Source organism: Triticum dicoccoides, chromosome 6B (assembly GCF_002162155.2).
Source record: "Triticum dicoccoides isolate Atlit2015 ecotype Zavitan chromosome 6B, WEW_v2.0, whole genome shotgun sequence".
NCBI classification, from domain to species: Eukaryota; Viridiplantae; Streptophyta; class Magnoliopsida; order Poales; family Poaceae; genus Triticum; species Triticum dicoccoides.
The window spans coordinates 714,671,048-714,683,626 of record NC_041391.1 but is presented as its reverse complement, the minus strand read 5'-3'; the positions used below and the strand labels follow the sequence as shown (position 1 = coordinate 714,683,626).

At 42.6% G+C, this 12,579-nt stretch overlaps 1 protein-coding gene across 1 annotated transcript; it reads right to left on the bottom strand.

The window, feature by feature from the left end:
- Positions 1 to 6,797: 6,797 nt before the first annotated feature.
- LOC119326471 (putative disease resistance protein RGA4) lies at positions 6,798 to 12,112 on the bottom strand. Its single transcript, XM_037600107.1, has 3 exons — positions 11,731 to 12,112; positions 11,320 to 11,614; positions 6,798 to 11,226 (listed from the first exon to the last, which is right to left on the bottom strand). Exons 1-3 carry the CDS (start codon positions 12,035 to 12,037, stop codon positions 7,530 to 7,532), a joined length of 4,299 nt encoding a protein of 1,432 aa, XP_037456004.1. The 5' UTR covers positions 12,038 to 12,112; the 3' UTR covers positions 6,798 to 7,529.
- Positions 12,113 to 12,579: the final 467 nt, after the last annotated feature.

Genomic DNA, 12,579 nt, shown 5'->3' with positions numbered 1-12,579 from the left:
AGGTAAACCTAAAACAAAGTCCATAGATATATCCTCCCAAGGAACACTAGGTACAGGCAAAGACATATATAAACCATGAGGATTGAGTCGTGACTTAGCTTTTTGACATGTAGTGCAGCGAGCAATAAAACGCTCAACATCCCGTCTCATCTTTGGCCAAAAGAAATGTGTAGCAAGTACGTCCTCCGTCTTCTTCACGCCAAAGTGTCCCATTAGTCCTCCTCCATGCGCCTCCTGCAACAACAAAAGACGAACGGAGCTAGCTGGAATGCATAGCTTGTTAGCACGGAACACAAATCCATCATTAACGACAAACTTGTTCCATGTTCTTCCTTCTTTACAATTCTGCAATACATCTTTAAAATCAGCATCATGCACATATTGATCTTTGATGGTCTCCAAACCAAATATTTTGAAGTCAAGTAGTGAAAGCATAGTATAGCGACGAGACAATGCATCAGCAATAACATTTTCTTTACCCTTCTTGTGTTTAATGACATAAGGGAAAGTCTCAATGAATTCAACCCATTTAGCATGTCTACGATTCAGTTTAGCTTGACTTTTAATATGTTCCAAAGATTCATGATCAGAATGTATAACAAATTCTTTGGGCCATAAATAATGTTGCCATGTTTCTAAAGTCCGAACAAGAGCATATAATTCTTTATCATAAGTAGAATAATTCAGACTAGGCCCACTCAATTTTTCAGAAAAGTATGCAACATGTTTGCCATCTTGTAATAACACACCTCCTAATCCAATTCCACTAGCATCACATTCAAGCTCAAAAGTCTTATTAAAATCAGGAAGTTGGAGTAAAGGAGCATGTGTCAACTTATCTTTCAATACCGTGAAGGCTTCTTCCTGTGCGGTACCCCAAACAAAAGGCACATCCTTCTTTGTAAGCTCATTGAGAGGTGCAGCAATGGTGCTGAAATCTCTCACAAAACGCCTATAGAATCCAGCGAGGCCAAGAAAACTCCTCCCTTGTGTGACTGTTTTGGGCTGCGGCCAACTCTCAATAGCTTCAATCTTGGCTTTATCAACTTCAATTCCCTGTGGAGTAACAACATAACCAAGAAAATACACTCGGTCGCTGCAAAAGGTGCACTTCCCAAGGTTACCAAACAAACATGCATCACGTAGAGCAATAAAAACAGCACGTAAATGTTCCAAATGTTCCTCCAAAGATCTGCTATAAATCAATATGTCATCAAAGTAAACTACCACAAATCGTCCAATGAAAGCACGTAAAACTTCGTTCATTAATCTCATGGAAGTACTAGGTGCATTAGTTAACCCAAAAGGCATGACTAACCACTCATATAATCCAAACTTAGTTTTAAATGATGTTTTCCATTCATCCCCCAATTTCATACGAATTTGATGGTATCCACTACGCAAATCAACTTTGGAGAATATTATAGAGCCACTCAATTCATCAAGCATATCATCTAGCCTAGGAATAGGATGACGATAACGAATAGTAATATTATTAATGCCTCTACAATCAACACACATACGTGATGTACCATCCTTTTTCGGCACTAGAATAATAGGAACAACACAAGGACTAAGGGATTCGCGTATATAACCTTTGTCGAGCAGCTCTTGTACTTGACGCATAATCTCCTTCGTCTCCTCTGGATTGGTACGGTATGGCGCACGGTTTGGCAGTGAAGCACCGGGAATTAAGTCAATCTGATGCTCAATCCCTCGAATAGGCGGTAATCCCGGTGGCACGTCTTGTGGAAAGACATCAGCGAACTCCTGCAAAATGTTAGTGACAGCAGGAGGCAAAGAGGAAGGCACGTCCTCGAATGAAAATAATGCCTCTTTGCACACAAAAGCATAACAAACAGATTTGCTGAAATCTAGCTCATCAATATCAGATTTGGTGGCAAATAAATATGCACTTTTCAATTTTATTTCAGAAGCAACACTAGATGGTTTATTATTAGGCTTCATTTGTTGCTCAAATTCTTTTGCCACAATCTGATTTTCGCTCTTATTCTTCTCCTGTTTTGCTTTATTAGCTCTATTAATATTATCTTTCAAAATAGAATCAGGAGTCATAGGAAGCAAAGTAATATTTTTATCCTTATGAACAAGAGTATACTGATTGTTTCTACCATGGTGTACAGAATTTTTATCAAATTGCCATGGTCTACCAAGTAATAAGGAACATGCTTGCATAGGTATCACATCACAATCAACATAATCAGCATATGTAGAGATACTAAAATGCACACGAACAGTACGTGTTACCTTAACCTTGCCGCTGTTGTTGAACCATTGGATGTAGTAAGGATGTGGATGTGGTCTTGTGGTGAGAGAAAGCTTCTCCACCATCTCCATGCTAGCCAAGTTGTTGCAGCTCCCTCCGTATATGATGACGTGCGCAGAACGTTCCTTCACAACTCCCTTGGTATGGAACAAATTGTGCCTCTGATTTTGCTCAGCTTGTGTGACCTGCACACTCAAAACACGTTGAGCAACTAAACATTCATACCTGTCAGCATCTTCAGGAGCCATGTATTGCGTCTCATGATCAGAATCATCTCCACCGTGTTCTTCACGTGTAATAAGAGTCAACGTCTCCTCATCATAGTCACTAGCGGACTCATACCCACCATCCTCAGTAGCAATCATCACACGCTGAGATTTGCATTCTCTCGCATAATGACCTCTTCCCTTACAAAAATGACAAATAATATCACTTGTGTGCCCAGTTGATGCCATGGAAGAAGAAGAGCTCTGTGTAGGCCCGGCAGGTGCGCTCTTGGCAGATAGTGGAGGTTGTGCCTGCTTTCTTATATCACGGCTGGAGGTAGCAGCTGATGGAGGTGCTGGCGTAGTGGAAGTAGAGGATGCACGCGGTGTCCATGATGAAAGTCGACCTGCAGAAAAGTTAGTTCGCGCCAATGCTTGTCGATCCTGCACTTCACGTTCAGCTTTACAAGCAAGATGGAATAAACGAGTGATATTAGTATACTCCTTATACTCTAGAATGGTCTGAATCTCTCTATTCAATCCACCTATAAAACGTGCAAGCATAACTTCATTCTCCTCAACAATACCACATCTAATCATGTTAGTTTGTAATTCCTGATAATATTCTTCTACAGAATTTTTTCCTTGTCTTAAACGCTGCAATTTTTGAAGCAATTCACGTTGATAATATGGTGGAACCCAATGAGTACGCATAGCAGTTTTCAAAGCAGCCCAAGTAGCGGGAATAGGATATAATCTACAATGTTCAGACCACCATACACATGCAAAACTAGTGAAAGCACAAACAGCAGCAGCAACCCGTCTCTCCTCGGGATATTGTAAACATGTAAAACGTTGTTCAGTTTCTAACTCCCAAGTAAGATATATATCAGGAACATATCTACCCTCAAATGGTGGAATATTCAATTTCAGTTTAGGAATATGGACATCATCTCGTACCTGAAGTGGTGGTGCAGGCCTACCATTACGAATATATACCTGAGGTCGACCTGCTGGTGGTGGTGCTGGTGGCTGCACGTAGTTCTGATTTTGATCAACCTCATCCTCATAATCACCCGCATACTCATCATCCTCCTCTGTACCAGCAGCAGCAGTAGCAGGAGCCAAAGAAGCACCAACAGCAGTAGCAGCGGCACCAGAATTTTGTCCTGGCTCAATAGGAACACGCTGAGCTCGTCCATACTGATTCAGAAGGGGGCGTAGTTGTTGTTGTTGCAGAGGTGCGATAGGTGCAGCCGGCGGTGGTTGTGGAAAACGTGCGAGCAATTCATTAAACTTGCTATCAAGCTTTGTTTCAAACGTCTTCTCAATGCCATCTATCTTCTCCATGGCCTCGTCAAATCTGTTTAGCATATCTTGCACCTGTTCACTCATCATTTGCTGAAATTTATCATGTAGCTGTTTGTTCGTCAGGTTCTCCCAATCAGTCTCATCGTCTTGTGATCCTACCATGGTTAGCAGCAAATAGAAACACACAAGAATATGATCCTACAGACTACTAAGAAGTGGTGGTGGTGTATCACAAACCCGTCAAGCAAATCTCAAATTCTTACCAGTTCTTACCCAGCAGCAGGTGGTGATCGGCAACCGTTGTAGTCAAAACTCTCAAAGCTTGGATATAGCGATTACCAGGGAGAATCAAACGCATGACGTAGATGTATGTGGAGCTGGGAAGGCTTATAATATGGTAGCAAAAAAGGTCAGCAATAATCAATTCAGAGATGCAAATTTGAATAAACGCTCAACAACGGTACTGTGCTGGTCCTAGGCTAGACCGTGCTAGAGACGCGAGCCTAGAACACTAACAAAATCACGGCGCTGCACGTAAATAAGGGAAAAGCACACTCTGGAATTTTTTTTCGCTCCTTTTTTTTGCGCTGCTTCTTTTTTTGTTGCGCTGCTCTTTTTTTTTGCAAAAAATCACTATAATGGCGAGTGTCTCAAAACTCTTCCCAGGTCAAACTGACAGGATGGGCACGGAATTTTTTCGACCAATTTTTTTTTCGACTGCCTGGACCCAAAAACTGGAAACGGGTCAAAAAAACTTTCTATAACGGCGACTATCTCAATACGCTTAGAAACACCTAAAAATAGGATAGCCAGAATTTTTTTTGTCAAGTGCGTTTTCGGAAAATTTTGGGCCTAAACGAAGGGTGGTTTCCGGACTCTTTTTTTTTGGGAAACCAACCTCTTCTACGGACGGCAAAAGATTGCTGGAATCCGAAACCTACTCAGACAAGGAAACACGAATCGGAAATTAGATGGATCCCGAAAACAAACCTAATATGCAAGGAACTCGGATTGGTGGTGGATATATGGTGGTAGGATATGGCAGCGGTGGTGGTATATGATAGCGGTGGTGGTATATGGATACGGATTCGAAGCGGTGGCGGATAAGCGGTGGTGGTAGATGGCAGGGGCGATGATGATGGTGCGGCGGCGGCGTGACAACTTATGACCAGAACTCGAAACTCTAAAAGACTAGACTCTAAGACCAGCAACTAGACACGACGATGCAACCGTAAATTCAACAACGCAAATACAGAAAAGATTATGCAAAGGCTCAGATTGGTTCGGATATGATGAATTAACCCTAATTTTTTTGTGGCTTTTCGTGGACTGTAGGTATGAAGAACAAACTCGATCTAAACTACGAAAAACTGTAAAATCTCACCGAGCAACCTGGAAATCTGATACCACTTGATAGAGGCAAAGGTGTCCCATCTTTCGATGAGATGGTGGATTTCGCTTTGGTGGAAGTCGACTTTGACGATCCGACTACGAACGTGCGAGGACGTCGCGCATTAGCAATCGCTAAACCAACTCCGAGAGGTTATTGACCACGCCGGAGCACGATCAACCTGACCACGAGGGTCTGTTTCCTGCGAGCAAACGAAGAACAAGCAAGAAACTGAGATTGCAATCTGGATATTACGAATATAAGATGAAAGCTTTATTGATCAAGGTGGGGTTCTGTGACGCCTTTGTCTGGTCGTTGAACACAAACGAAGTACGTGAAGTTGCAGCTATGGCGAACTTTAATCTAAACAAAACCCAAAGTCTAAACGGTGCCCTAAGGGTTGTATATATGGAGGAAGAGGGGGTGAATTTCGTGGCCCTTGGTGGAGGGGTCCGAAACTAACCCTATCTCTTGTTTCCCCACACATACGGACTCTAAAAATAGCCTATACTTATGTATTTCGAAATTACATGGGCCTGGCCCAATAATAAGGTGACGCAGCACCTGGAATAACCTCTGGACGAAATTTATGAAGTGGCATATTGTATATTTCGTCCAAGGCTTCATGCACTCATTATGGTGGTTTCAAAGTCCTGAAATCATCACTTGTAACTTCGTTCTTGTTCCCCTTGCGCATGCCATCATCTCCATGCTTGTTCTTGCTCCAATGTTCATCCTTCTCCAAGCTAGGCCCTTCATTTGTAAACAAAACAAATGTATCCAATTTAGGCAGCATCATATTCTCATAAACATTAGAATCATTACCAAGAAACGAAAGTACCTGGTAATTTAGTTGGCGTGCGCGAGCTCTAGTAATTGGTCCAGTATGTATAACAGCAGGGGTTGTGGGTGTAACAATGGTATTGATGTCCTCATCACCGCGTGTTAAAGCCGAGGCTCGAACTTGGATGGGCTGGCAGCTACCTAGCCAACAGGTCGACGCCCCGTCCTCTATCAGCAACAATGTAAGGTGCAGTATGGTAGAGAATCTCCACTAGGTCGTGTTGGACCATGTGCGAAAAATTCAAAGTTTCAAGGGTGGCACTCTCTTTTTCCTTTCCAGAATGTGTTACGTCAGGGCGACGCGGTGTTGCGCTAGTCGAGCTTGGGTTGGTCATGTCGCGTTGGAGATGTAGGCCTGACTTGTGGGTCCCACTAGTCAAAAACGATGTCAACTGCATTGCGCCGGCAAATTCTGGTCTTCTAAAATCTAAGCCCGAACTACAATGGTTTCTTGATGTTTGCTGTAAAAAAGGCAAACCCATACTTCCTCCGTCCAAAGATACTTGTCATCAAAATAAATAAAAATGAATGTATCTAGAACTAAAATACATCTAGATCTTCTTTTATTTATTTTGATGACAAGTATTTCTGGACGGAGGGAGTACTTGTTAATGTGCAACAAATGAAAACTTCCTTTTTGTAAAATAATAAAATGAAAATATGAAAAATTCCTCCACGAAAACCAAAATTAGAATGGCATGCTAAAACCTTGAACAAGAATATAACAGAGCTCGAAACATGCATCAATTGTACACCTCGAGCACACAGCCAGACTTGAGAAAAATATATCAAACTGCTCAGAATAATACAACCAAAATCCTGGCAATAACTAACATTCAGTCACTGCACTGTTAAAACTTCAGCACAACACAGAGCTGGAAAGATGCATCCCCTGTTTGCTGCACACCTTGGATTCACCACCAGACTAGGAAAATACAGAGTGCTCGAATTTTCTGAAGGAATTCCCAGTTCCAGTTGTAAAGAAAAGTGTCATCTGCTAGTTTCAGACTACAACCTCTTGTATCGGAGTCCAGGTTTTTCTCTTGGCCCACTGGAACCTGTACAGGAGGTTCCTGAGAGCGAGACGTTGGATTCATTCAGCGAGCAGCCAGATCAGAATGGTGATACGGAAAAAGGCTGGAGCAGAACAGGTGCATTAGACAGACAAGTTGGGTGGGAGGGGACGGCAGCTTACAAATGGATCAAACTTTTAGCAGCGTATATAATTGGAAATCCCAACAGGTCGAGAACAAATATTGAGATTATGAGGATAAGACACCATTATCATGACCGCCTGAGGTTGAGGATGATGTCCTGAAGTGAAACCAAACCTATCCATATCACAAGAAAAATACATTAAGCATTTCCCCCCACTTCAAATGTAACAGGTGACCCTGGACAGGGGTGGCCTGGGAGACCCCTCCAATAGCATATGATTGTACTATTTTGGTGTTTTCTCGAAAAATGACTGTCTATGAGCGATACTCGGTAATCAGTCCACATAGCGCCCATCAATTTTGACCTCTAGCTTGCTTGTTGCTAGCAATCTGCATTTTTCTGACAACTCATCGCTGTACTCTTGGATCACCAGTTCTTCCAGTGAAGGAGGAAGGCAATCCTTCGGAAGCCCTGAGATGGCCCTAGAATTACTTATCTCCAATCTCTTGAGGGAAATGAGGCCGCGCAACGCCGCAGGAAGATCTACCAGACCAAAACAATACTGAAATTGTAGCTCTTGCAGGGACCTGAGGAGCAGAAGTGCTCTCTCTTGCTCATCGATTAGTCTCGATGCCTTCAAATAAAAAAGCTTCAAGCTTCGGAGGCGGGTGAGGCCCTTGCAGAATGACGTGTTGAGGAGAGACAAGTAATCGATCTCAAGACTTTCCAGTGCAGGGAATAACTCGTAGCTATTACTTGGAATTCCCTCAACTGAATCGTAACTCTCCAATGTGGTAAGGGAGCCAAAGGAAGTGGACTTGAGTATTACCAAATGCTTGAGGTTCACGAGGAATCGCAAGCCCTCTAGTGCAACAAGCGAATAACACCAACGGATTTCCAAACGTTCCAGCGATGTGCAGAAATTCAGTTGTAGAGATTGCAATCTTGAGTTATCAATTAGTACCAATGACTTGAGGGTTCGAAGCAATCGCATGCCCTCTAATGCGACAAACTGTTCGCAAAATCTAATTTTCAAATATTCCAACGCCATACAGGAATTCAGCTGTAGACATTCCAAACTTCTGCTACCTATTACTAATTTTTTGAGGCACGTGAGATTACCAACAAAGCAGGGCCGCAGGGTTTTTCGGGAACACTCGGACCAAACAAATTGTTCAAGTGATTGCGGGAGGAGACATCTTCCGTTCTCTTGGCCATCTTCCTCAAGGGAGGTAAATCCTGCAAAGCCTTCTCTACTCCCATCAAATATTAGATGAGGGCATCCAACAATTGCAATCATTCTGAGATTCAAAGGAATGTGCACGAGTCCGTCTACAACTGAGCTTGACCGTGTCTCATCTGCATATCGTAATGATGCATCATATAGATACCTTGATGACGAAGCCTCGAAAGCTGGGAGAAGGTTTGAATGAATCTTTCCTTTCTCTTCTGTCGTTAACTGTTTCAGGTTTGAGCAGTAATGTAAATTCAATCCCTTTAGGCTTGGCGAATGTCGCAGCATCAAAGATAGCCACTTCCCCGTTATTCCACATCCTCTAATATCAAGACTTTCAAGAGCCGGAAGAGCAGCATCATTTGCAGTTATCATGTCTTCATGGGTGTGCCATCGCACAACATCTAAAGAGAAAAGTTCAATGCAGTCCACTATTTTCAGACTCTTTAAAGAGACGAGCTGACTTAAACCTTTGAATGAAATATATGTTAGGCTTTTGCATGATGAGATCTCCAAGTATTTGATATCCTTAAGATTATGGAATGCCAAAATTTTGTCACTGAGTGAACTCATCTCATTCATAAGTCTGTTTCCGTCAATTTTGAATCTTCCCATGGAAGATCCCTCCACTGCCATAATTGTTGAAACTCTACTCATTAATAGTTCAGAAAATGTGGATGAAGGCGGAAGGGGGATCTGTACTTGCAAATGAGGACAATCACACATAATGAGTTTCCTCAAACTAGGCAACCATGGCTTATGCTCTATTTCAGAGTTATGACGTTTCTGAAACAGATCAAACACCTCAAGTGCAGGGCAACTCTGAATCTCCAGCAGCCATAAACTAGACTTCATACCCACCATGGAAGTAAATGAACATCTCTGTAAATCTGGCATTCCATCTAAAACCAGCTCCTCCAATGATGGAACCGATACTTCTCTTACTCCCTCCATGTTTCTTAACCTCAACCTTTTAAGAAACCGAAGCATTTCCAGGGATGGAAGTATTCTCCATTCTTTGGAGTCCTCTAGATCAATGATATCAAAAGCAACATCCAACACTTGAAGATAGATAAACTTGCTCAAAACATGAGGCAAAGCCTTCTGTTCAGTATCATCACCCTGAAGTTTTAGATACCGAAGACGTGTAGGATTTACCAAGCTACACATGAAGGAATCAAAATCAGTAGATGTTCCAGACATTTGTAGCAGACGCAGATTATGTGCTTTTCCAAATACATCTTGTAATGTTTTGAAGAAAAAAGAGTCATACTCCCCAATTAACACCAATGTCCTCAACTTTCTCACTGATGCGACTATATTTTGCAAGAAAAATTCAAACTTCTCACTACGAGGTATGTTCCAAGTCAGAGCATCCCTCTGATATACAAAACTGGTTACTAATGACAGGTGGCGTACATTTGGCAAAATTTCATTGTACTGCAAACCATCCAAAGTTGCACACTCGGTTCTTGAGACCAGCTTGGCAAAATCATGCATCAGGCCACACATAGCATAACAAGTTTGAATTTGACTACTAAGAGAGGATCTTTTTCTTTCAACCAGCTCAAACAAGCCCAGGTTCACCAAGTCAGCCAGATAGTATCGTCCAATCTCCTCCAAACTCATACTTGAATGATCACGCTTCACAAATCCCTGTGAAATCCAAAGACGAACTAGCTCCTCGGCAAGAAATTCATAATCGTAGGGGAATATACAACAATATGAGCAGCATTGTTGCACAGGGTAGGGCAGCTCATCATATGAAAGCCTCAAAGAAGACATGATTCCTCCAGTGTGTTGCAAGGATTTCCAATCTTCGGTCTTCAGAATGTTACTCCAATGATCCACAGTAAGATGATCTTTTAATAGGGCCCCAGCAGTTTGTGCTGCTAATGGGTTTCCTTTTAGCTTTTTTGCCATTTCATGTCCTAAGTCAACTAGACTTGCTTGCTCATTGTAATTCTCATCACCAAATGCACATGCTTTAAAAAATAGCCAGAAATCATCATTTTTCAAGCCATCTAAGTTAATTGGTCCAATTGTACCTCTCTTTTTCGCAACAGATGGTTTTCTAGTTGTCAGAATTATCATATTGCCATTTGCACCATCAGACATGAAAGGAGCCAACAATTTGTTCCATCGGCTGTCATCCATGTCTTCCCAGACATCATCTAATATGAGTAGAACCCGCTTTGATTTAAAATGACCCTTCAAGACCTCCTGAAGCTTGGGAAAGCTGCATAGGCCCTCATGTGTTTCTTGGGAGACGTAATCTAACATCTCTCTTGTGAATCTCATTTCATCAAAGTTGTCAGACACCCAAATCCATATCTTGTAATCAAATTGACTTTTCAATGCTAAAGCATTGTATACAAGCTGAACGAGAGCTGTCTTCCCAACCCCTCCGATGCCTACAATAGGCAGAACTGTTACACCGGCAGTTGATTTGTGTTCTTCTATCAACTTTATGGATCTCTTCTCTGCAGCTCTTCCATACACTTTCCCTTGAAGAAGACTTGATGTTCTTCGGCGTGGATCTGAGATGGTACTTTGAAAGTGATTTGAACTTGCACCACCAGAGTCTGACCCAAGTATCTTGAGAAGCCTTGCGATAGCCTCTCGCCTGCCTTGCAGCTGACTAGTAATGTCTTGTATCCTTTCAGAAAATGCATCCTTATTCGAACCGTTTGGATTTGATGCGGTGATGTGTGTAGACTCCTGATCGCTTCTTGTCCTTTTTCTGATAAACAAATTACCAGCTGCAACATGTGTAGGAATCCTAGCATCAGCAGTGCTGAAATAAGAAATAGATCATGGATTGACAGTGAGAACCTTAATACGGTCTTAAGTAGATGTATCGGTACAAGGCAGTAAATAATTTAGGTACATTGAAGAAGGGTCAGTTCCTCCATGTTTGTTGCTACAAGCTTTGCTCTTGAGATGATTGCGCAAAACTGATGTCCCTTTCTTGGTTTCGCACATAAGCTCTGTTTGACAGCGCTTGCATCTTGCTCTGGAAGGCGAAGGCCCTCCGTTTTGTTCAAGAAACGCTGTGATTTCAAATTGATTCCATAGCTCGGACCGCAACCTGTTGTTACCGCTACTCTGCACATGATCAGCATTGTCTCTAGAAATCTCAAGTTGCTGCGCTCCACCATGTCCATCCATTTGGAGCAGTGTCTCTAAGGCAGGCAGAAGGAAAAGTGGACTAGATATTCAGCATAGTCGTGTCTGACGTAAAAAAAAAGAGAAAAGGGAACTGCCAATTAGCAAGCAATTCAGCAGAAACCAAAATTACCTGGTTGGAGCTCCCGCTGGAGCCTGTAGCCATCCAACTCGTCGACCACATCGTCGGCGTCGTAGAGCAGCTCCTTGACCGCCGCGAGAGATCGGGCCAGCGGCTTGTTCCCGGCCGCCCTCCCCTGCACAGCAGAGACCACCATCTCCACCGCCTCGACCTCGGACTTGAGCTTCCCGATGTCGTTGCCCAGGCCAGCTTGGCGAATCCAGGAATCCAGCTTGCCGCCCGCACGGAGATTTGCAAGGATGGTGTCGGCAAGCCAGCCAATCGCAGGCTCCAGGGTGGGGTCTTCCACCGCCTCCATGGGCAGATCCGTCGGAAGCAGGAGGCGGAGACGGAGAGCGCAGCAGCGGGAAGCAACTCAGCAGCTACCTGTGGTTCAGAGTAGTTGAGAGGATGAGGATGGAGGAAGATTGTTGGCTCGGCAGACATTTAAAGCACTGAATAGTCGCTGAGACGCGCCGTCGCGATTGCGATTTTTCTTTCCAGGGTCGGCTCTTCAGTTGGAATTTTTTTTATTACGGCCAGTATTCTTTTACAAAAAAAAACAAATTTTCAATATGTTTATTTTTTTCAAAAACCCTGTATTATAAAAATCAATCCAATTTTTTTGAAAAAATCGAATTTTCAACCATATTCTTTTTGAAAAACAATCCAATTTTCAGAATGTTCATTATTTTGGTTTTTCAGAAACCCTGTATTATAAAAATCTTCAAGAGTTTTAGAAAAATATGTGCGAATTTAAAAATGTTCACGAAGTTAAGAAATATTCGCACATTAAAAAAGGGGAAATGTTTTACCCCGGATGACCGGCTAAGTTTTGCGCTGGTCGCACCGTACGCTGGC

Excerpts from the sequence above, each read along its gene's own strand:
- LOC119326471 (XM_037600107.1), bottom strand. The coding sequence starts at position 12,037 with ATGGAGGCGGTGGAAGACCCCACCCTGGAGCCTGCGATTGGCTGGCTT. Across the intron at positions 11,615-11,730 it reads CCAGCGGGAGCTCCAACCAG|AGACACTGCTCCAAATGGAT; the intron begins GTAATTTTGGTT and ends TGCCTGCCTTAG. Across the intron at positions 11,227-11,319 it reads GGAACTGACCCTTCTTCAAT|CACTGCTGATGCTAGGATTC; the intron begins GTACCTAAATTA and ends TTCTTATTTCAG.